At 41.6% G+C, this 21,069-nt stretch overlaps 2 protein-coding genes across 4 annotated transcripts in view; one reads left to right on the top strand and one right to left on the bottom strand.

Annotated features, from left to right (window-relative positions):
- The window catches only part of LOC133605413 (uncharacterized), a 646,046-nt gene extending 637,462 nt beyond the window's left edge, over positions 1 to 8,584 (bottom strand). The window contains exon 1 of the mRNA XM_072913499.1: positions 8,190 to 8,584. Within this exon, the coding sequence (XP_072769600.1) occupies positions 8,190 to 8,384 (195 nt within the window). The 5' untranslated portion in view covers positions 8,385 to 8,584. The remainder of the gene's footprint in view (positions 1 to 8,189) is intronic.
- A 142-nt stretch (positions 8,585 to 8,726) lies between these two features.
- pex2 (peroxisomal biogenesis factor 2) lies at positions 8,727 to 20,468 on the top strand. Of its 3 annotated transcripts, none has more exons than XM_061965533.1 (2): positions 8,727 to 8,800; positions 18,134 to 20,468. In XM_061965533.1, the coding sequence occupies exon 2, from the start codon at positions 18,136 to 18,138 to the stop codon at positions 19,105 to 19,107; it is 972 nt and encodes a 323-aa protein (XP_061821517.1). In that variant the 5' UTR covers positions 8,727 to 8,800; positions 18,134 to 18,135; the 3' UTR covers positions 19,108 to 20,468. The 3 variants fall into 3 exon arrangements, with proteins under 3 accessions (XP_061821517.1, XP_061821515.1, XP_061821518.1); XM_061965531.1 differs by having other exon boundaries at positions 18,131 to 20,468; XM_061965534.1 differs by lacking the exon at positions 8,727 to 8,800 and adding an exon at positions 15,753 to 15,776.
- The last annotated feature ends 601 nt before the right edge of the window (positions 20,469 to 21,069 follow it).

Genomic DNA, 21,069 nt, shown 5'->3' with positions numbered 1-21,069 from the left:
ATAATGAAACTTTGATATTTAAGACATTTCATATTGCTACCGATTTTTTTCTGTGCCCCAAGAATTTTCTGTGCTACAATTTTTTTTCATTTAGTAGCACCGGTGATAAAAGTGAACAAGCTAAGCGTACAGCCCTGTGTTGCATTATTTATATTTGACTTCATCAAATGTTTGGGTAGCATTTTATTAAACAACATTTTATTTTAAGAGATGTAAAAATGTATCAGACCTCTTTGTCTATTTTATGGGGGAATGTAGTTAATTATAGAACTGGCACCCAATGTAAAAAAAAAAAAAAAAAGTATTGTCCACTATCAAAGCTTTTTGCAGATGATGTGGTCCTGATGGCTTCATCTGGCCAGGATCTTCAGCTCTCACTGGATCGGTTCGCAGCCGAGTGTGAAGCGACTGGGATGAGAATCAGCACCTCCAAGTCCGAGTCCATGGTTCTCGCCCGGAAAAGGGTGGAGTGCCATCTCCGGGTTGGGGAGGAGATCTTGCTCCAAGTGGAGGAGTTCAAGTACCTCGGAGTCTTGTTCACGAGTGAGGGAAGAGTGGATCGTGAGATCGACAGGCGGATCGGTGCGGCATCTTCAGTAATGCGGACGCTGTATCGATCCGTTGTGGTGAAGAAGGAGCTGAGCCGGAAGGCAAAGCTCTCAATTTACCGGTCGATCTACGTTCCCATCCTCACCTATGGTCATGAGCTTTGGGTTATGACCGAAAGGACAGGATCACGGGTACAAGCGGCCGAAATGAGTTTCCTCCGCCGGATGGCAGGGCTCTCCCTTAGAGATAGGGTGAGAAGCTCTGCCATCCGGGGGGAGCTCAAAGTAAAGCCGCTGCTCCTCCACATCGAGAGGAGCCAGATGAGGTGGTTCGGGCATCTGGTCACGATGCCACCCGAACGCCTCCCTAGGGAGGTGTTTAGGGCACGTCCGACCGGTAGGAGGCCGCGGGGAAGACCTAGGACACGTTGGGAAGACTATGTCTCCCGGCTGGCCTGGGAACGCCTCGGGGTCCCACAGGAAGAGCTGGACGAAGTGGCTGGGGAGAGGGAAGTCTGGGCTTCCCTGCTTAGGCTGCTGCCCCCGCGACCCGACCTCGGATAAGCGGAAGAAGATGGATGGATGGATGGATGGCACTATCAAAGCAGAAGCAAAAAGAGCTCTACGGCAGATGGAGAACAATTGGTGGATTAAGAAAGCTGAAGAAATTCATAGATGGAGAACAATTGGTGGATCAAGAAAGCGGAAGAAATTCAATCTCTTGCAAATGCCAACAACACGCACGGCTTCTCTGACGCAATCAAAAACATCTATGGGCCCCAGAGCAGAAACTTTGCACAAGTCAGACCTGCAGATGGCACCACCCTCATAAAGGAACAACACATTCTAGAACGTTGGGCAGAGAACTTCAGCACCGTACTAAACCAGAAAAGGAACTTCAGCAACGTACTAAACCAGAGCAACCTCACAGACCCGACCATCCTGGATGAACTCCCCAGCTTCCCCTCTGTCCCTCAACTTGATGAAGTTCCTGAATTTCATGAAGTTCGGAAATAAATAAATTGCCTTAAAAACAATAAAAGTGCAGGTTCAGACTTCATCCGAGCTGAAGTATTCAAGTGTGGAGGTTACCTTCTCACTCGCCGGCTACATCAGCTCATCTCTGTCATCTGGACAACTCCCAATGTCCTGCAAGACTGGAAAGACGCCACCATTATCACCATATATAAAAAGAAAGGTGATAAATCGTCTTGTGACAACAGCAGAGGTGTCTCACTCCTTTAAGTTGCAGGCAAAATCCTGACAAGGATCATGTTCTCCCGTCTGCCTGTGCACATTTCAGAGAACATTTTGCCAGAAACCCAGTGTGGACTCCGTAAGGACCGTAGAACAACGGACATGATTTTTGCCGCAAGGAAAATACAGGAGAAAGCCAGAATACACAAACAAGACCTGTACATGGCTTCTATCGAGGCTTTCGACACAGTAGACCAAAAGCTTCTCTGGAGCATACTAAGCCGGTTTGGAGTCCCATCCGAATTCCTCATGATCCACCAACAGTTTCATGATGGCATGCAAGCCATGCAGGGTTTGAATTGGTGGACAACTGTCCGACCCCTTTAATGTCAAGATTGGAGTGAAACAAGGATGTGTCTTAGCCCGGGTTATATTCAACATAATCCTTACCGCAGTCATCATTTCCCATAAGCATTTGAAGAACACGGATGGAGTCGGCATTAGTTTCCGCCTGGACGGCAACTTATTTAACATCCGGCGCCTCCAGGCAACCACCAAGACTACTGCCCTTCAGGTTTGTGAACTGCAGTATGGCGATGACTGCACGCTGATTGCTCTCACCCCCGACTCCCTTCAGAATGCCCTCAATGTGATAGTTGCCACCAACAGAGCTGTCGGTCTTCAGATCAACATCAAGAAGACACAAATTGTCCACCAGCCAAGCTCTGCACATACTCCCACATTGACAATACCCCTCTGGAAACGGTACCACACTTCAAATACCTCAGCAGTATCCTCTCTGACAGCTGTAATGTTGACGCAGACATCCAAGCCCGCATCGACCTTGCCTTCGCCACATTTGGTCGCCTAAGATCCCGGATCTTAATCAATAAGAACCGGAAGACAGCATCCAAGGCAGCAGTATACCAGGCAATGTGTGTCCACTAGAGATGCGCGGATAGGCAATTTATTTCATCCGCAACCGCGTCAGAAAGTCGTCAACCATCCGCCATCCACCCGATGTAACGTTTGATCAGAACTGCACCCGCCCGCCATCCGCCCGTTGTTATATATCTAATATTAATTAAAAAAAAAAAAAAAGGGTGAAAACTACGCGAATTGCACCTTGTGCAGACAAGATTTTTCGATCGGACACGGAGGAATTAGCGATGTAAAAGACCACGTTGGGACAAAAAAACACAAGTCTAATGCCGTTGCTAGCGATACAAGTGGAAAACTTTCAACGTTTTTCGTCGCCCAAACAGATTCTTTGGATGTGATAAATGCCGAAGTTTTATTTACGGAGGCAATAATTGAGCATGGACTTCCAATCGCACTGGCTGATCACATGGGACAGTTAATAATGTAATGCAACCTTTAAAAATCATTACGCGGTGATCGCGATCCCAAAAATAAACTTTTCTTGCATGATAATGTCCAGAAAAATTTGCTTTATATTACTATAGAGTCCTTTTAACGAATGAGTTTGATGGTTTATCACAAACCTTAAATGAAATTCCATGGCCACCGTCCTGCTCTCTATATCAACCAGGGTGAGCCCCACCCCTTTCGTGAGCGCACTGCGAAAGCGGACGAGGCGGGGTGTCGGTGCGGTGGGCGCGGTAGTGACCCTGGACTTGCGTCGGGCCCTTCTCGCGGATCGCCTCAGCTACGGCTCCCGGTGGGGCCCTCTCGGGGGAAGGGGCCTCGGTCCCGGACCCCGGCGAGGCGTCCCTTCTCCGCTCCGTAAAAGTGTCCATCTCTTTTCTTTTTTTTCTTCTGTTGTGGCATATGCAGCAGGTGCCTGCTCGTTTTTCGTATGTGGGTAACAACATTTAACTATGTATATATATTTCCGAATTGGTTTAACTGCCACCCGCAAAAAAATAAAAAAAATATCTAATTAATCCGCCCGACCCGACCCGCGAGCGGATAAAATCTTATTGTTTTTAATTTCATCCGCCCGATCCGCGGATAATCCGCGGACTCCGCGGTTGTGTCCGCAAACCGCGCATCTCTAGTGTCCACACTACTGTATGGCTCTGAAGCCTGGACACCATACAGACGACACATCAAATCGCTGGAGGACTTTCACCTCCTCTGCCTCAGAAGGATCCTGGGCATCACATGGAAGCACCACATGACCCACACAGAGCTCTACGAGCGTACCAACTTATGAAGCGTAGAGGTGCTTTTGGCACGCAGACAACTACGCTGGCTAGGTCATGTGATCCACATGCTTGCAGCCCGTCTTCCACGACATGTTCTCTACTACCAACTCCAATCAGGCCAGAGGTCTACAGGAGGGCAACGTAAGCGCTTTAAGGACCACATGAAGTTGCTGCGCAAGAATTTCAACATTTCCCCTTCAAACCTGGACGGTATTGCAGCAGATCGAGACCTCTGGCGCTCCTCCTGCCTCTCAGGTGTCTCCCATCTAGAGGAGAAGACAACCCTGTGACGTGCAGAGAAACGCAGACAACGGCATGAGCGGCCTGCAAGAACTACCCAACCAGGTTCAACACACACATGCCCCACGTGTGGAGAAATGTGTGGATCAGCAATTGGTATTCACAGCCACATGAGGTGGCACGAGCGCACCAAGCGCTAAACACCCCCTCTGCCCCGGGAGTTATGAAGTCATCATCGACAACAATGGACTGCCATAAGCAAGCAAGTAAGCACATGTGTACCTTGTTTGAGTGTTAATAATGAAACTGTGATATTTAAGACATTTCATATTGCTGCCAATTTTTTTCTGTACTACAATTTTTTTCATTTAGTAGCACCGGTGATAAAAGTGAACAAGCTAAGCATACAACCATGTGTTGCCTTATTTGTATTTGACTTTATTAATTGTTTGGGTAGCATTTTATTAAACAATATTTTTATAAGAGATATAACAATTGATCAGACCTGTTTGTCAATTTTATGGGGAAATGTAGTTAATTATAGAACAGGCACCCAATGTACAAAAAAGTATTGTTTTTTAATTGAGAATCGTTTTGAATCGAGAATCGTTTCTGAATGGAATAATTACCCCCAAGAATTGAATCAAATCAAATTGTGTGGTGCCCAAAGATTCAAAGTCCTTTTAAAAGGTGCAGTTTGCAGCGGATGATTGGCTGCTTAAGTTGGTGTTTAAAAGAGCTGCAAGCTGCAAACATAACCCACAGTCTTCCTCTCCAAATATGTCAGCTCTACGCCCCACTAATACAATATTATAATAAATAAACTAATTTATAATAAGAGTTTATTATATATTATATAATATTATTATATTAGTTTATTATAAAAACTAATATTAGTTTATTTATATAAATAAACTAATATTATAATAAATAAACTAATAGAACAGCAATAAAAGCTTTTTTACGACAACGAAACATCCTGAAAGGCTCTGTCAGTGAGCTTTTTTAAATAATATACTGTAAATATAAGAAAAAACAGAAAAAAACAATACAATAACTGAGGCATGTGGCAAGGTGTTTGCATTGCACATAAATAAAAATAGCACAAGATTGCACATACAATTGTTTTATTTGCACATTAAAAATTATTAATAAATTGCTTTTAGTGCATGTGCATTCATTGTGGTGATGGCTTGTGGGGGAAAAAACGGTCCTTTCGTCTGTTTATAATAATAATAATATGTATGTTGATATTTCGTTTGTACAAAAGTGCGTCACTACTGTATATGAACCTGTTTAGACAAACCTGCAGTGGAACAAATCTGCATTGGATTTAACGTTGCTTCTTTTTCAGTGGACAAGCTTTATGATAAAGTGTTCACATCAACCTTCAGGACAAGGGAGCTTCTGGGTTCTAAACATGTAACCTTGTTAAGAAGGTCCTCCAGTGGGCCCGCCTGACCAAAAGCCATCTATGAAACCTTGTTACACCTGTTTTGATGCACAGCCCAGCTCGCACAGACTACATTCTGAAGCTAAATGATGTGACATGACAATCCGGATGATTAGAAACCTCGCTTTTTGTATTGCAAATATGAGTTTGGATAAGTGTTCCTGATCTGTGCCGCTCAGATGGAAACATAATGCAATTTGCCACCTGTTACAAGTGCTGCAGCTTTATGAAAGCAGCCCCTGCACTTCCTCCAGCCATTTATCTAACACAACCGAGGTCACCTCCTGATGGTCATGTCATGGGGAAAAGGAAGCATTTTGTTTTTTTTGTTTTTTGGGATGTGTTATTGCTTCATTGCTGGTAAGGTAAATTGTGTAAATTGTTTTTGACACATCACTTGAACGAACATAACCAATGTCTTCTTTTTATGTCCTTATGTTTCGGGAACCCACTTAAAGATACAGAGCACATAAGACAGCGATTAAATCGGATGTAAGACAGTATTTCTTCCTGAGAATAGTCTGAAATAGATTGGTACTCTTATCTCCAAAGTCAAGGAGCCCTCAAAATACAATGACTAAAATATGATTAGCTGATATTAAACACATGAAAATTAATTGTCTATTTTTTTTTAAATGGTCTTGAAATAGAGGGCTTTTCTTCAGGATTGTCTCATATTTAGATAAATACAGTAGTTCTTCTACATACGAGCTTAATTGGTTTTGTGACGCAAATCTTAACTCAAAACACTTGTGTCTCAAATCGACATCACCCATTGAAATTAATTTTTAATTGGTGCTTGGCCGCCCCAAAACAGCACAACTGTAACATGTAACATGCCTTTAAAAAAAAAAACTAACAAGATAAGAAATATATAAAAATAATTAGACTTAGACTTACACTTCCTTTTATTGTCATTCAAATTTGAACTTTACAGTACAGATAAGAATTACATTTTGTTGCATTAGCTCGTTGTAGTGCAGGATAAAACAGCAATAAGGTGCAGATATAAATAAATACATTACTGTACAGATACATATATTGCACTTTTATTACTGTATAAAAGCAATACAATAAAAACGTATTACTAACTACAATAGTTCTATGAAAGGATAATGTACAGCATTTATTTTGGAGAATGGACTTCTAGCTGCTTCTCCGTCAAACACACCATCTGCAGCATTTCCATATTTTCATAAATTAATGTCCGCTGTTTAGATGTTATTTTAACATTCTTGTCTGGTGTTAGCCTCATATTCCTTTGTTATGGTGCAGACTAGCAGTGATGCGCTCAAATTCCTTCACCAATTTGGCGACAGGCTCTGTCGTGATTTGTATTATTTATTTATTTAATAAAACAATTATCATCCATGTGTTTTACTCAGAACTGTCCTTCACACATAGTTTCATCCTTCCAATACTTGGGAAAATAAAGTAATGTCCATCTCTTGATATAAACTAATGTTAGCAAGTAAAACCGGTTCACTGTGACATTTGCTACGTCAACTAATGGCGGGGATGCCTCTAACTAAAATTTTTGCTTGCAACTTAAAGCGTAAAAATCAGCCGATGGACAGCTTTTATTTAGAATATAATAGAATGCCTTGTATTGTCACTATACACAGGTACAATGAGATTAAAAGCAACTCCAATATCAGTGCGACAGTCTATAAATATGCAAAACATGGGAAGGAAAGAAAAGAAAAACAGTGCAAAAGGAGGTAAGGTGAACAGTCCAGTCCTGAGAATGAATGTTCTGAATGTGTTGTTTAAATATTATACTATATACATATACAGTATACAGAAGCATTCAGACTGTGGGTGGAAAGTAAAAATGGCACACAGAGAGGTGCTAAACTATAAAATCAGTGCCTATGAGAGTTCACCGTTGTTATGGCTTTAGGGGAAAAAACTGTTCTTGAGTCTGTTTGTCTTAGACCTGATGACCCTGTAGTGCCTTCCTGGGGGCAGCAGGTCAAACAGGTCAAAGTCGGTGTAGGATCTGTCCTTGATAGTGTTTCAAAACACTCTGAAGTTGAGGCACTCTTAAATTGCATTAAATATGCCGGAACAATCTTGTAAATTCTAATACAAAAAAACATAAATATTCTGCAGTGCATCACACTGAGGTTTTCATAACATCTTATCCCTCACATGATTGATTGAAACTTGTATTAGTAGATTGCACAGTACAGTACATATTCCGTACAATTGACCACTAATTGGTAACACCCGAATAAGTTTTTCAACTTGTTTAAGTCGGGGTCCACGTTAATCAATTCATGGTAAATCACACAAGTTAATGCACCTATAACCTCATCAAAACAGTAATTATACCTTTCAAAACTGGACAAGTAAGAATGTATAGCAATGCATCTACTTAGATTGTGCATTTTGTGTGAATGTTGTCTGTCTATCTGTGTTGGCCCTGCGATGAGGTAGCGACTTGTCCAGGGTGTATCCCGCCTTCCGCAGCTGAGATAGGCTCCAGCACTTCCCGCGACCCCGAAGGGGACAAGCGGTAGAAAAAATGGATGGATGGATTTTAAACACCCACAGAACGCAGTGTCGTTTGCTCACCTGCAGTATCACCTCTGGTCGTTGAGTTGTGTCCTCCTCCAGGCATCTCAACCTTTGCTCATGCAACCCTTTAAACTCATTTAAAAGCTGTTTCATTAACTTTGCAGGTTTCTCCGAGCTCTCTTTGCCACATTGCAGCTGCGATGCAGAGAGCAGGTTTAAAGCATAATTATCCTCTCCCACGTTTAGCGTCATTAATGCTGTTTTTACACTGGTGAGTTATACAACACTGATACATCACTAAGGGGAGACAATAGCTGGCAGTTGCGGTGCGTTTCGTGCTGTTTTTATCCTTTTGCTGCATCGCCGTGGTCAACAATGCAGTCTCTATGTGCGGTTACCACAACAGAGACGTGAACGGTACAATAAATTGTATTTCTAAAGACCTGCGCTTACCAAGTCAGTTTACCGCTGCGATGACGTTGCATTACCTGATTGGCTAAATCTCCAGTGTGTCGCGTAATAATGACGTTCAATCACGCTATTGGGACATCTGTAGAAAAAAGGCGGGGTTTAGGTTACAATCCGGAAGTAAACATTGCTCTGTCAAGATCACCATAGCGAGGAATGGCTCGTTAAAATTGAATGCGTAGTGCTCAACAAGAAAAAAGGTAAACATTTCCCTCTGTCTTTTAAAACGGGTCGTTTTGTATTCCGATACAATGACAATCTACTTTAGCATGCCCTGTTTGTTTTGAATAGACGTGTTTGTTTATCACCGGTTTGCGCATGTGTGCAGCATACCGACCTTTTGTCACCAGAGTGAATATAACCGTACAGAAAAAAATTATAAGCATTCAGTAGAAGTCATGTCCAAACAGTATTTAGTAAAGAACTGACTGCATCACTTCAAACACATTTCGCCCCATATGATTCTGTTATTCTACTTCTAAACAATCAATACCATGGATCAAAGTCGCCCACATTGAGATTCAAGGCTAAATTGTATTTATTGATTTTCATAGACTATTCACTTCATCTTTCTAATCCCAATCATCTCTCCTCTCCACTCTTATCTGTCATATCTTTTTTTTCCCCCTCAATGGCGTTGACTGTGCTACTCTCACACAAACCTAATCCCTCCTCCTTGTGATGATCAAATGCTCTTTGATTATTATCAAAATAGAGATGATTCGTGTATTGGTGCCAGAAAAAGTAGGTGTGACTAAACTTTTTACAGCATGTGATAGAATGTATGTTAGGGCTGGTTGAAAACTGTATCACGATATAGTTTTTTTATATTGGTTGAAAGCGATAATTATTTTTAAAGTTAAAGTACCAATGATAGTCACGCACACACTAGGTGTGGTGAAATTAACATCTGCATTTGACCCATCCCCTTGTTCGCCCCCTGGGAGAGGAGGGGAGCAGTGAGCAGCAGCGGTGGCCGCGCCCGGGAATCACTTTGGTGATGTAACCCCCAATTCCAACCCTTGATGCTGAGTGCCAAGCAGGGAGGTAATGGGTCCCATTTTTATAGTCTTTGGCAATGTTCCCTTTAAGATGCGCGCCTGCGCAATTGCGCACTGCTCAAGCGTCCTCTGCGCACAGCAGAGGACGCCGTGCACCAAATCAAATCCCATCTGAATTCTAAACAAAATAAACACATTTATTCTGTGTAATTTTGCAATGCAACTCTGAGTGACAGTGACAACAAGCGGCCCTAACGGTGTTCGTCAACACCGTTCAATTGAACACCGTTCAATTATTGTAACATCTACCGAGATGCTTTGATGACGGGAATTATATCGATCACTTTATTGAGCAAAACTGTTTATATTCGGCCATAACCACACCAAAAACATGAGTAAAAAACTTCTATCTTGAAAAACTAGTCATTTTCTGCCGTACAAACCAGGCCAAAACCAACTTGTCATTTGTCACCAACACGCATACCACTAAGCCACTGGTGCGTTTATGGCCACACAAAAAGTCGGACAACTCAAACACCACACAAAGTTACACGATGACTCCTCAGTCATACGTGTGCTTATTCTACTGTCATTTATTATTAATGTTAGATTATTTATATTAATCATGGAATGCTCTTACTATAGAAAATTACAGGAATGCACACTTCATCCTATGCTTACATTTCATTGTGCAACATGAGGATGTTTAAGGGGAACTAAATGTGATCTCTGAAAGGGGTACAAATGATTTCCAAAGCAGGACCCCCACCCAGACATATTGTACAAAACTAATCCATAGCTTATGAAAAACAAGATTTATTTTATTATCATTACAAGTGGGCCAAATCACCAATATTACAAAATAATGTCATGAAAATGACTCCTCTCATTTGAGTGGTATTATAAAAGATTGGTTTGAAACAGGTGTGGTGCTGGTATTGCCACGTGTGATGTTGCTCACATGTGCTCCACTGAATGCTCAGAGAGTTTTTGTGTTTGCTCAGACACATGAACAATTAGAGGGAACATTGGTCTTTGGTATGACTTGGCCGGGGTTTGAACTCACGACCTACCGATCTCAGTGCGGACACTCTAACCACAAGGCCACTGAGCAGGTTCATGACCAATATAAAACATGGAGAAGGAGAAAAATATATTAAATGTTAACATGTTTATTTCAAATGCAACTTTCTTCTGACTATAATTAGGGATGATGTTCGAAAACCGGTTCTCTCGATGCTTCGATAAGAAAAGAACCGATTCCATGGATTCAAATCCCTTTTTGAGAACCGGTTCCCGTTATCAAAGCCACTATACCGTTTTTTCGCGACCATAGGGCGCACCGTATTAAAAGGCTCCATGTCAGTTGCGGGTGCTATTTCTGTATTTAACGCATAAATAAGGTGCAGCGTATTTTTGGGCGCAGGCATGGTTAAACATACGCTAGCTTAAAACATACGCTAACATGCATGGACTCTGTCTTAAAAAGGCAGCAGGAGCAAAGCTGAGTTTGGTTGTACTTTATTGAAGTATTTATCAATGTACCGGTACTCACATTATTTTTTGATCAATCCTCATCCACAAATCCATCAAAGTCCTCATCTTCTTTGTCCGAAATGAACAGCTGGGCAAGTTCTCCATCAAACACGCCAGTTTCCCTCTCGTTATTTTCAAAGTCAGTCTCTTTGCCGTGGGGCTCCTCGGAAAAGATGCCGGCTTTTGATTGATTGATTGAGACTTTTATTAGTAGGTTGCACAGTGGAGTACATATTCCGTACAATTGACCACTAAATGGTAACACCCGAATAAGTTTTTCAACTTGTTTAAGTCGGGGTCCACTTAAATTGATTCATGATACAGATATATACTATCAGATATATACTATCATCATAACAGTCATCACACAAGATAATCATCAGGGTATATACATTGAGTTATTTACATTATTCACAATCCGGGATGTGGAGGGGGGTTGTTATCATCACTTCAGTCATCAACAATAGAGAGAGAGAGAGAGAGAGAGAGAGAGAGAGAGAGAATGGAAAATGGATGTTAGCACATTTGTTATGTTTTGGTTATTTATTTTGTATCCACAGTCCTGTACTTCAGTTCTACCGATTGTTTCCATACATCCGAATAGGGAACGGACGAGGGTTAAAAAGAAAAGATGAAGGACAACTATGAAACTTAGAAAATAAAAAACTGCTTTTTTTTCGACAATTATTTCGATTTATTCAGCACTCATTTTTACTTTCTCTTCTCGCTCCGTGCAGAGAATCAACAGCAAGGCAGTAAGATGGCGCGACCAAACTGCACCAGCCCTAGGTGTAAACTCAACTTTTTACGGCATGTGATAGAATTGACTGTGTGTTCAATTATACTTGATTACTTATAATTGTGTAAAACAATTATGTGGTTCCCATTATATCAGCAATCTAACAGTACATGTCAGGTTCAAAGAAAGCGGGGAACTGTAAGTCTATAGTCACATTTATTATAAATACTAGTGCTAAAGTACTTCTGGTATTCTGGTTCCAAAGGTCCATCAAAGTAAAATAAAACAAAAAAACAATAGGCTGAGTTGCAATATGCAGTAATAACAATCCTTCAGATGTTTGGCTCCTGAACCTTTGGAGACTGTTCCTAGTACTTTGAATACATCACCACCAAAATTAAAAAGTATAACACTTTGTTATTATACAAAGTTAGCGTCTTTCTTTGAGCTTTCTCATGTATTTATCCGCAGCTCCACCTTTTCTTCCACATTCATTGTGCCTTTTTGCCCTCTAAATGTTTCATGACATTTTAGTCGTTTTTTCTCAAAGCCATGTACTTATTACAATTTCACCCCTTAGCATACTCAACCTTTCTACTCACGAAATCAATTAATTATTTTCAATAATTTACCTTCTGAGCATACCAGATAAAATAAAGCACATTTTTGGTGTGTGTCAAATGTGTTGTTGTAACTAATGTGTATTCTATTGGTGTGCAAGCCATTAAGGTTGGCCTTGCCCCTTGGCTTAAAGGAGTCATTGGTGATTAGAGAAAGAGAAGAGTCTTGATAGAGCATTAGTGAGTGACACACACACTCACACAGCCTGAATAACACCCTTTGCAGTTGCACACATTCATTTTTCATGAAACAGACTCATAACAATTAGTCTGGTTACCGCCTGGGTAATCTTAACATTTTGACATCACTATTTTAATAATTCTGAATGCGACATCATTGTTCGTTTTCACAGTGAAGACATTAGCTTTTCTTGGCTAATAGTGCCACACTCCTTCTTGGCCAAATAAGAGCAATAAATTGGCAGGGGCTGAGGAAAATAGGTTTGATTCACTACAGCTTTCACACAAATGATACCACAAAATAAATGTTTGCCAATGTATTGCAGGAAATACTTTACGCTGACAACCATAGCTAACACTTTTCCATTGCACGTTGTCGTTGTGGCATTGGTTTTTGTCGTCCTGTTTCCTACTTAAAAATAATACTACCATCACTAGAAACTGTGAAAACTGGGTATTTCCCGATCCTATTTTTTAGCCTAAGATCCGATCCGATTTCAAGTCCCGATTCGACACTTTGACATAGATTATAGAACTGTATTTTTTTTTATAGCAAGTAACTAAAGTAAACACATTTTTATAGTTTGTAAAATTTGCTAGTATTGTTGTAAATCAGATGATGTGGTATTAAATTCTACGTATATTTTTCTAACAAAATAAAGTAGCCAGAGTACAATAACTAAACAAAAGCAACAACTACTATTGACTCCCATTTAAATCATCTGGGTTTTTCCCTCAAAGCCTTCCTGTATGCAGAGACTTACTTCTGAGTATGTAAACAATAAGAAAAACGACCCAAAAACTTATTTTGTAATAATTAAAATAGGAAAAATAAATATTGTATATTGATCTAATCACTTAATTATTGTTTATATACTAATACTATACTAGGTATCGATAGTATTAACATGTGGATCGATCACTCCTACTTTACATTGAAGTTTTAGCAGGTTAGCTTCTTGAGTCATCCTGCTCGGTGTGCGTATGTGTGTAGCATGCTTAGTCATTATAGTGATTCAGCACTTGGTAAAAACTTTGTATATTTCCGCCAATGATGAGGATTAGTATCTTAGAAGTAGCCTCACACTGTGGATAGACAACACGTTCATTGTAGCTTGCTCTCAAATTCGAGCCAGTGTTCTGGCAAGACCCGCACTTTCCTACAATTCATGCAACTCATGCATGTGTGTAACAGGGAATCCAACAATGTAATTGTGTCTACCTGAGCGTGCATCCCTTTTGAAAGGAATATTTCACGTAAATACAATCTTCAGCCATGTAAACACTGCGACACAGCTGTGGTAAAGATTGGCTGGGCATCTTATCAGTCGATCAGTTAAAATAGACATATCGACCCCCTATTCGATCACATGATCAGGATTGAGACAGCTCTAGTGAAAATTATGCGGCATTAAACACAACGGCCGTAAAAAGATGCAAACAAAAGACAATAATGTATTAAGGTTCAGTGTTTCCTATAGATCTGAAGTTTCAGAATGGAGGTGGCGCGTCAGATGATGTCATCGTCCAATTTGCATAATCTGCCATTATGCAAAACTCAATGTTTGGACGGCTGCAGCTGAGCTTTTTGGTTTGCATCATTAGAAATGTGCAACATGTTTTAAACCGTATTCGGCAATAGTATATGCAGTCCAAATTGTGGTCACATGGTGTCCTGATGGTATGGAATGACGTTTTCATACGTTTGTGTACTATAGAACATGGAGTCATCTTCCCAATGGCGGGGAATAAAAAAAAAAGGCTGAATATGCATATTTAAAGACAAATATTTGTATTTTTGTTCATTATTAGTGTCAACATGTTCTTATTATATGATGCATTTAGCTCTACTTTAAATGTTGTGATGCAAACAGCCACATTTCATAGATTGCTCGCACGTCATTATTGGGACACCCGCGCGTTACCTAATCATACATTTCATTGTTTGTATAGTGTTAAACATGTATAGTAAATGAAAAAATACAAAAATATGTATTTTTAGTTTAACGATTAAACTGTTGTGAAAGAGTTTTTCAATGCGCAACTACATTTACGATTTACGCATTCCCTGATTCATACACACGCGCAGATGCAAGGGATGCATTAATTCCAATAGGGAGCATGTCTCGCCAGAACACCAGTAAGAAATGTTGGCACTCGATGGAAAAGTGTCTCAAGACTCTATTTAGCACAATGGTTAGCTGTTAGTACTGCTAGTGCGACTCCAGGAAGACAAGCAGAGAAGCGTTGTGCTATGTCACTTAAACTGTTTTTTAACATAATAACTTGCTGACATAAAAAAAACTCACAAATAAGGTAAAAAAAAAGTGGTGTTAATTTTTTTAATGTCAATTTAAAATACAAAGTTTGGCCAATGAAGGTAAAGTCTTTGTTCTTCAACAACACCATGTGGATCAGTGCAACAGTCTGACCAACAATAATATCGACATACTGTGCACATATTTTGCTCCTCCGAGGTATACTTTTTGGGTGGGACAAATGCGTTATTGTTATCTCCATTATTGTACACACCTGTCGCCATCTAATAACAGCATTGCGGTCTTAAACACACGCAGAGACTCCACGTTAGTAAAGTTAGTGAAATAAAGTGAAACAAAGCAATCGGTTGCAGCAACCCTGGGAAAAGTTTGATATTGAAACATTAAATATTGTTAATGTTTCAGTTCGGCATGGTGATGGAGTTTTGTGCTTATGGCGTCTGGCGTGGACAGGCACCAGTTTCACAGGGCTGTTCTCTGCCGCCGCAGTTTTGCAAGTGTTTGATTTGATATACAGCGGAGCCTGCTTTTTCAATGTTATTATCTCAGACGATCACCCTAATTTAATTGTGGCAGCCAAAATAATGATTTTGATTAAAATTAGACTATTTGTGCAGCCTGACTTCCTGGTACCCCCCTGTTTTCCGTTAGCTTCCTTCTGTTAACACCCTCATCCCCTCTCGAGATGCCAAAGCCAAGGTCACGAAGAAAGTGCAGCCTTCCTCTGTCTATAGACTATTCCCTAGATGCCTTACACCTCACTATGGCTGATATGTTTCAGGAATGTTCCCTCCTCCTTTATTGTGACCGTCAGTCTCAAGGTCAGTTCCTATGGACGTTTGCGCTTATCTGTTTCCCCTGCTTTACCTCATTTTTTTCCCTCGGCTATCTTTGCCCCTAGTTTTTCCTCATTCACTGTATCAGTAAACAGTAGCACCCCTCCCCCCACACACACCTCAGTTGGGGGTTTCATGATGCTTTGTCTGACATATCTATCTTTTTAATCCGTCCCTTTGTCTCTCCATATTTCTGAAACTGAGTTTTTAGAAGGCCGGTGCAGCTGGGAGGCGTCAGTGCGCCTTTGTTGCTTGCTGATTCCCTTCGTCACACTGGTCACAGCCCCATATAGCCCACAGCAATGTCGCTGCTTGATTGGATGTTGTTGTTTGTAAGCCATGTAAGTCAGCTTCGAGTTCTGTGCCTATTTTTTTTTAATGTTGAAGCAAGACCGCAAGAATCAACATCTGACCTATATCCAAATACATTTAAATGGTTTTTAAAAGGTTTTCATCACATCTGCCTTGTTTTCTTCTTCCTTTTGGTCATCCCTGAACTCATCCACCTGGCCTTGCGACTCTAAAAAAGATAGCATTTAGAGTCTGGATTGATTTGGTTGGTTAGCTGACCCACAGGAGAATGATCAAGTTAATGGAACACGTTGCATTCATGTTAGCTTCTTTCTACCTGCCCGACTCGGTGCAAGACTTGCGACTATTACACAAGAAGCATGGATTTCCAGCTGTCCACAGTATAAGACCCGTAAATTCAAATGCTTAATTTTTATAGGCAGTTCTGCATTGACTGAAGTGTCTGCTCGTTATATATCCGGCAAGTGCTGCAAGTCTGAAAGGAAACTGTCAATAGCAATCCCAGCTATTGATATGGCAGTGGGCCGGAGATGTAACTTGGCCCCCCGACTCTGCGCTATCCCTCTGATCCCACTACATCATAATTACATTAATATTGACAGACCCTTGACAATAGTCACATTACTATTGATAGGTACCTGTCAATACAGTGTTTCCCCCAAATAAAACATATTCATTCATAACTTGTAAACTGCTCGATAAAAAGGCTTTGAAAAGAATATTGGACCCGGTTGGGTTTACTCGTCTCGAGAGTGTTGCTGTGGCAAGGATTCTCACCACCTGCTTTGTGTGTATAACGACAGACCGATAGATTTATTTTAGCTCGCATAGATCAAGGCTACTCTTGACATACATAAATAGTCCCACACACTTCCACACATATGCGCGTCACTTAATCTGCACATTTTCTGCACAGGCAAAACTTTCAGATGAAGCTAAACAAATGGAGCCTGTTTATTGGTAAGGATGCACATTCAGGACTGTTTTTTTTCTTAAAATCCAAACTCCTTTTCCGTCACAGGCGAGGATCCAAACATGGCAGCCTTTCAAATTCAACTCAATGAATTTGTCACACCTGCTTACCTCCGTTTTCCCCCCCATTGATTTGCTAATTCTGATTTAACTGGACGGTGAATCCTGCATCCATTGAAACATCATGAATACACAGACAGGTCCTCACCATTTCGGCTTATTACATTAGATCTGTTTTATTTTTCCTCCTTCTCTTCAGCAGTCTAAAGTGACCATATTTCCCCTTTCTGCCAAAACTGCCATATTTACCCGACTGAAATCTGTTTTAAAGCCTCATGACAAATCCTGTTCAGCGAGACACAAAAGCCACTGTCAAAAAGGGCCTCTCACTCTCTCACCCAATTGCTCTGTCTCTCCTTGTGTTAGTTAGTCGCCTTCTTTCTAAGCGTTTGACTTGAGGAAAGGCCAGATAAAAACGGGGGGGAACTGAGAACGTTTTGCGGCACAAAATAGCCCAGACGTCACAATGTTACGATCCCGTATGGAGTCGACTCCAGGGAGAGGGAGATTGTTCCACATTTGGCTGATGTTTACGGTGTACCACAGACTGCCGTTAGCCTAATCCCTCGTGATGTGATTTGTACACAAACCCCTATCTCCAGAGGGTGCAGGCACCATGAGCCCCCTAGCTTCACCGTGTGTGTTTCGTGGATATACACTTGAGGCAGACTAAGACCCCTCCCTATTCCGCTTCTTTGCATTGCACAGCTCAAAGGTTGCATTATGGACGGCTTTTACATATGAAAAGTGATTTCCGTCCCTATGTATAAGGAGAAAATAACCATGCAAACAAGATGGCCTTTACCTCAAGGGCCCCGGTTCTCCCAAGTTGTCCCTCTTTAGGTACTTTCTCAAATAGATCCGCTGTGGTTCTGCCAGTAGTCAAGTCACACAAAGTTTTCTGCACTCAATTAGTTGGCAACTTTGAATAACCAAAACAAGCAAAAGAATGCCTGTGTGCAAACTAATCACTCAAAATAAGTTCTGTTTTTCAGCAGGTATGGATCAAGAGGGCAGTAAGGTAGCGGGATCTCTTCCAGAAATATCTTGTGACCCACTGATCCCAGTCCTGCGCATCAGCCAGCTGGATGCTCTTGAGCTTGACTCGGCCCTGGAGCAACTCCTATGGACCCAGTTTTCCCAGTGCTTCCAGAACTTCCGCCCGGGCCTTCTGACACCTCTGGAGCCCGAACTGAAGGCTTTGCTGCAGCTGCTTCTGTGGAGGTTCACTTTGTATCCTAACAGCACCACTGTGGGCCAGTCTATACTGAGCCTACACTACCACAACACCTTGTCCACATCTGCCCGCTACAAGCCTCTCACCCAGAGGCAGAAATTGGCTCTGGTTTTGCTAACAGCGGGTCCCCGCTGGCTTCAAGAGCGCGCCCACAGCCTTCGACTGTGTCTTGGTTTGACTTCAGGAGTGTCTGAAGGTGATGGCACATTTTCCCAAAAGGCCCTCAGCATTTCTCTGACTCTAATGTCAGGCATAGCCCGTCTTGCAAGTCTTGTCAACTTCCTTGTGTTCCTCAGCAAAGGTCAACACCCAGTCTTGGCTGAAAGGATCATTGGAGCTCAGGCCGTTTTTAGCAAGCCCAACGTGACGCGGGACATTACATACCAATATATGAATCGCGAGCTGCTGTGGCACGGCTTTGCAGAGTTCCTCATTTTCCTACTACCGCTCATCAACGTAAGAAAACTCAAATCAAACATTTATTCCTTTCTACTCGGGGCAGACGGAAGTGACATAGAGAGTGCACGGGGTAAGGATGAGGTGTGGAAAGAATGTGCGCTGTGTGGAGAGTGGCCGACCTTGCCTCACCGGGGAGGCTGTCAACATGTTTTCTGCTACTACTGTATCAAAAGTCATATTATTACAAACAGTTGCACCATTTGTCCTAAATGTGGTGCAGAGGCAAGGCAGATAGAGCCAGTTAAGATGGAGGTAGAGATGTTTGTCAGGCAGTAAATTTAAAGAAAATTACTTTGAGTCATATGTTCATACTCGTACAAATTAAGGGCGCAACGTTGCGACAGCCTCACAGTTCAGTAGGTTCCCTGGTGTTAGCTCATGGTTTGATATGTACATTGGTGCAGAAGGGAACAAAATGGCATACAAAAAACTGCTTACCTTTTCACATTTGATGATTTTTCAAATAAGTCATAAAAAACTACAAACTGTTTACAGTTAACTCTTTAATAATTACACTTCTTAAATAGAAAATAAGTACCGGTACAGGGATGTAGCATTTGGGGTGAGTATCTTTGGGCACCTCAAGATTTGATTACGATTCAGGAGTAATATTAGATTAGAAATCGATTATTGATGCATCTTAAATGTATAAAAGGCTCCTTCTTTGGCTTTTGACATATGTGGTAATGTATTGTGTAATTTCAGATTTTGGTTTGCAATTGTTCACAGCGTGGATGTAGAAGACTTGATATGTGGGAACTGAAGCAGCCTGCTAAGCGAGGTGCCTACACTACATAGTGAGCAACAATCCTTTTGTTTTGATAGTTGTGCCTTTTAAAACCACGGAATGCCCAGACACTTTGACCCCCGACCCCCATAAGCACACAGCTCAAAGATGTGTGATCTATTAATTCATATCGAGCTCACAGTATTGTCGCACATTGTGATATTATTATCTCTCCTGATTTAATAATCTACTTGCTAATTTCCTGAGCTAGTTCCAGTTAGACTTCTGCTGAAGTGTAGGAATTTATTTTATTGTTTTGCTACTTCACATTCAAGCTAGCTTAGCGGTTAGCATGGTTTATCCTGTCCTGTCTTTCTGTCCCTCACTTTATTGTGTATGCGCCCGCACATACACACACAGTGGAAAATGAACTGCAAAACCTGAAAACCGCGGTTGATAAGGGTAAATTGTCCAGTATTGTTGCACCCCTAGTACGAATGCACTACACAGTTCAAAAATAATCTTTGATTAACAACTATGGTTAATGATGATGTCCTTTCTGAACACACAACGACCGGCTATGTTTAATGTATGTGCACATATATTGACAGTCTTCTGCCCCTTCTGTATCACTGGCTGGACTTCGCACAGAACTATTTGTCTTTGGCGCAATGGACAGACTACCGAGAACCCCACAGAGCATATATTTGATGAAAGAATGTGTTGATTTATGCTGCCAAATTCTCTCGCAGTGCGTGTTTGTTGAAATGGGAATATTTGTTCTGATGAAAAATGCAGAAAGTCGGCTGAATAAATAATGGGAGGAATTTCTGATGCCTCTCATCACGACCAAATTAGCATTTGTTGTGTATTTTGTTGCTAAATTGTATTTCAACATCATTAAAATTGATTTAGGGCTTTCTCCTGGGTGTTTATTCAGTTAAGCGGAGGGGGGAGATGAGGAAAAGTTATAACAATCAGCACACTTCTCTCTAGACGGGCCTGGTCGTTCTAACTCCTATTATCCGTTTTCACAGCACCCCAACATCCTCGAGATCAAGGGGGCAGCCGGGGGCTTGGATTGACTCACACACTCACTCACTTGACAGCATGCCTCTCTTTTCCCTCGGCCCGTCTCTCTTTCACTTGCCTTCCCTTCCCACCCCCTCGTAATCTCCAAGGCCCTTGCCCCCATAAGACTGTCGTAAACTGTACCAAAACCCTGGCAGTCGTCTTCTTCCTCGCAGGCGAATTACTCTCTAATCCCTGTAATGAGTCCAAAGATGCTTATTTATGCTGGAGTTAACCTCCACCAGTGAGCCTAGCCTCGGGCGAAACGCACCCCAGCTGAGTGAAGCCTTTCCTGGCTGACAAGAGGAGTAAGATGGTGGGTTGAGGGGGGCTACTACTACCTCCCACCACTCCTCCCTCTCCCTCCCGTCTTCCACTCTGATCACTGGGGCTTAATTGCTGATTGCTGAAACTATCAATCCAGACGATAAGAAGCCTAC

Source organism: Nerophis lumbriciformis, linkage group LG07 (assembly GCF_033978685.3).
Source record: "Nerophis lumbriciformis linkage group LG07, RoL_Nlum_v2.1, whole genome shotgun sequence".
In the NCBI taxonomy this organism is placed as follows: Eukaryota; Metazoa; Chordata; class Actinopteri; order Syngnathiformes; family Syngnathidae; genus Nerophis; species Nerophis lumbriciformis.
This window is presented reverse-complemented; position numbering and strand designations above follow the sequence as displayed.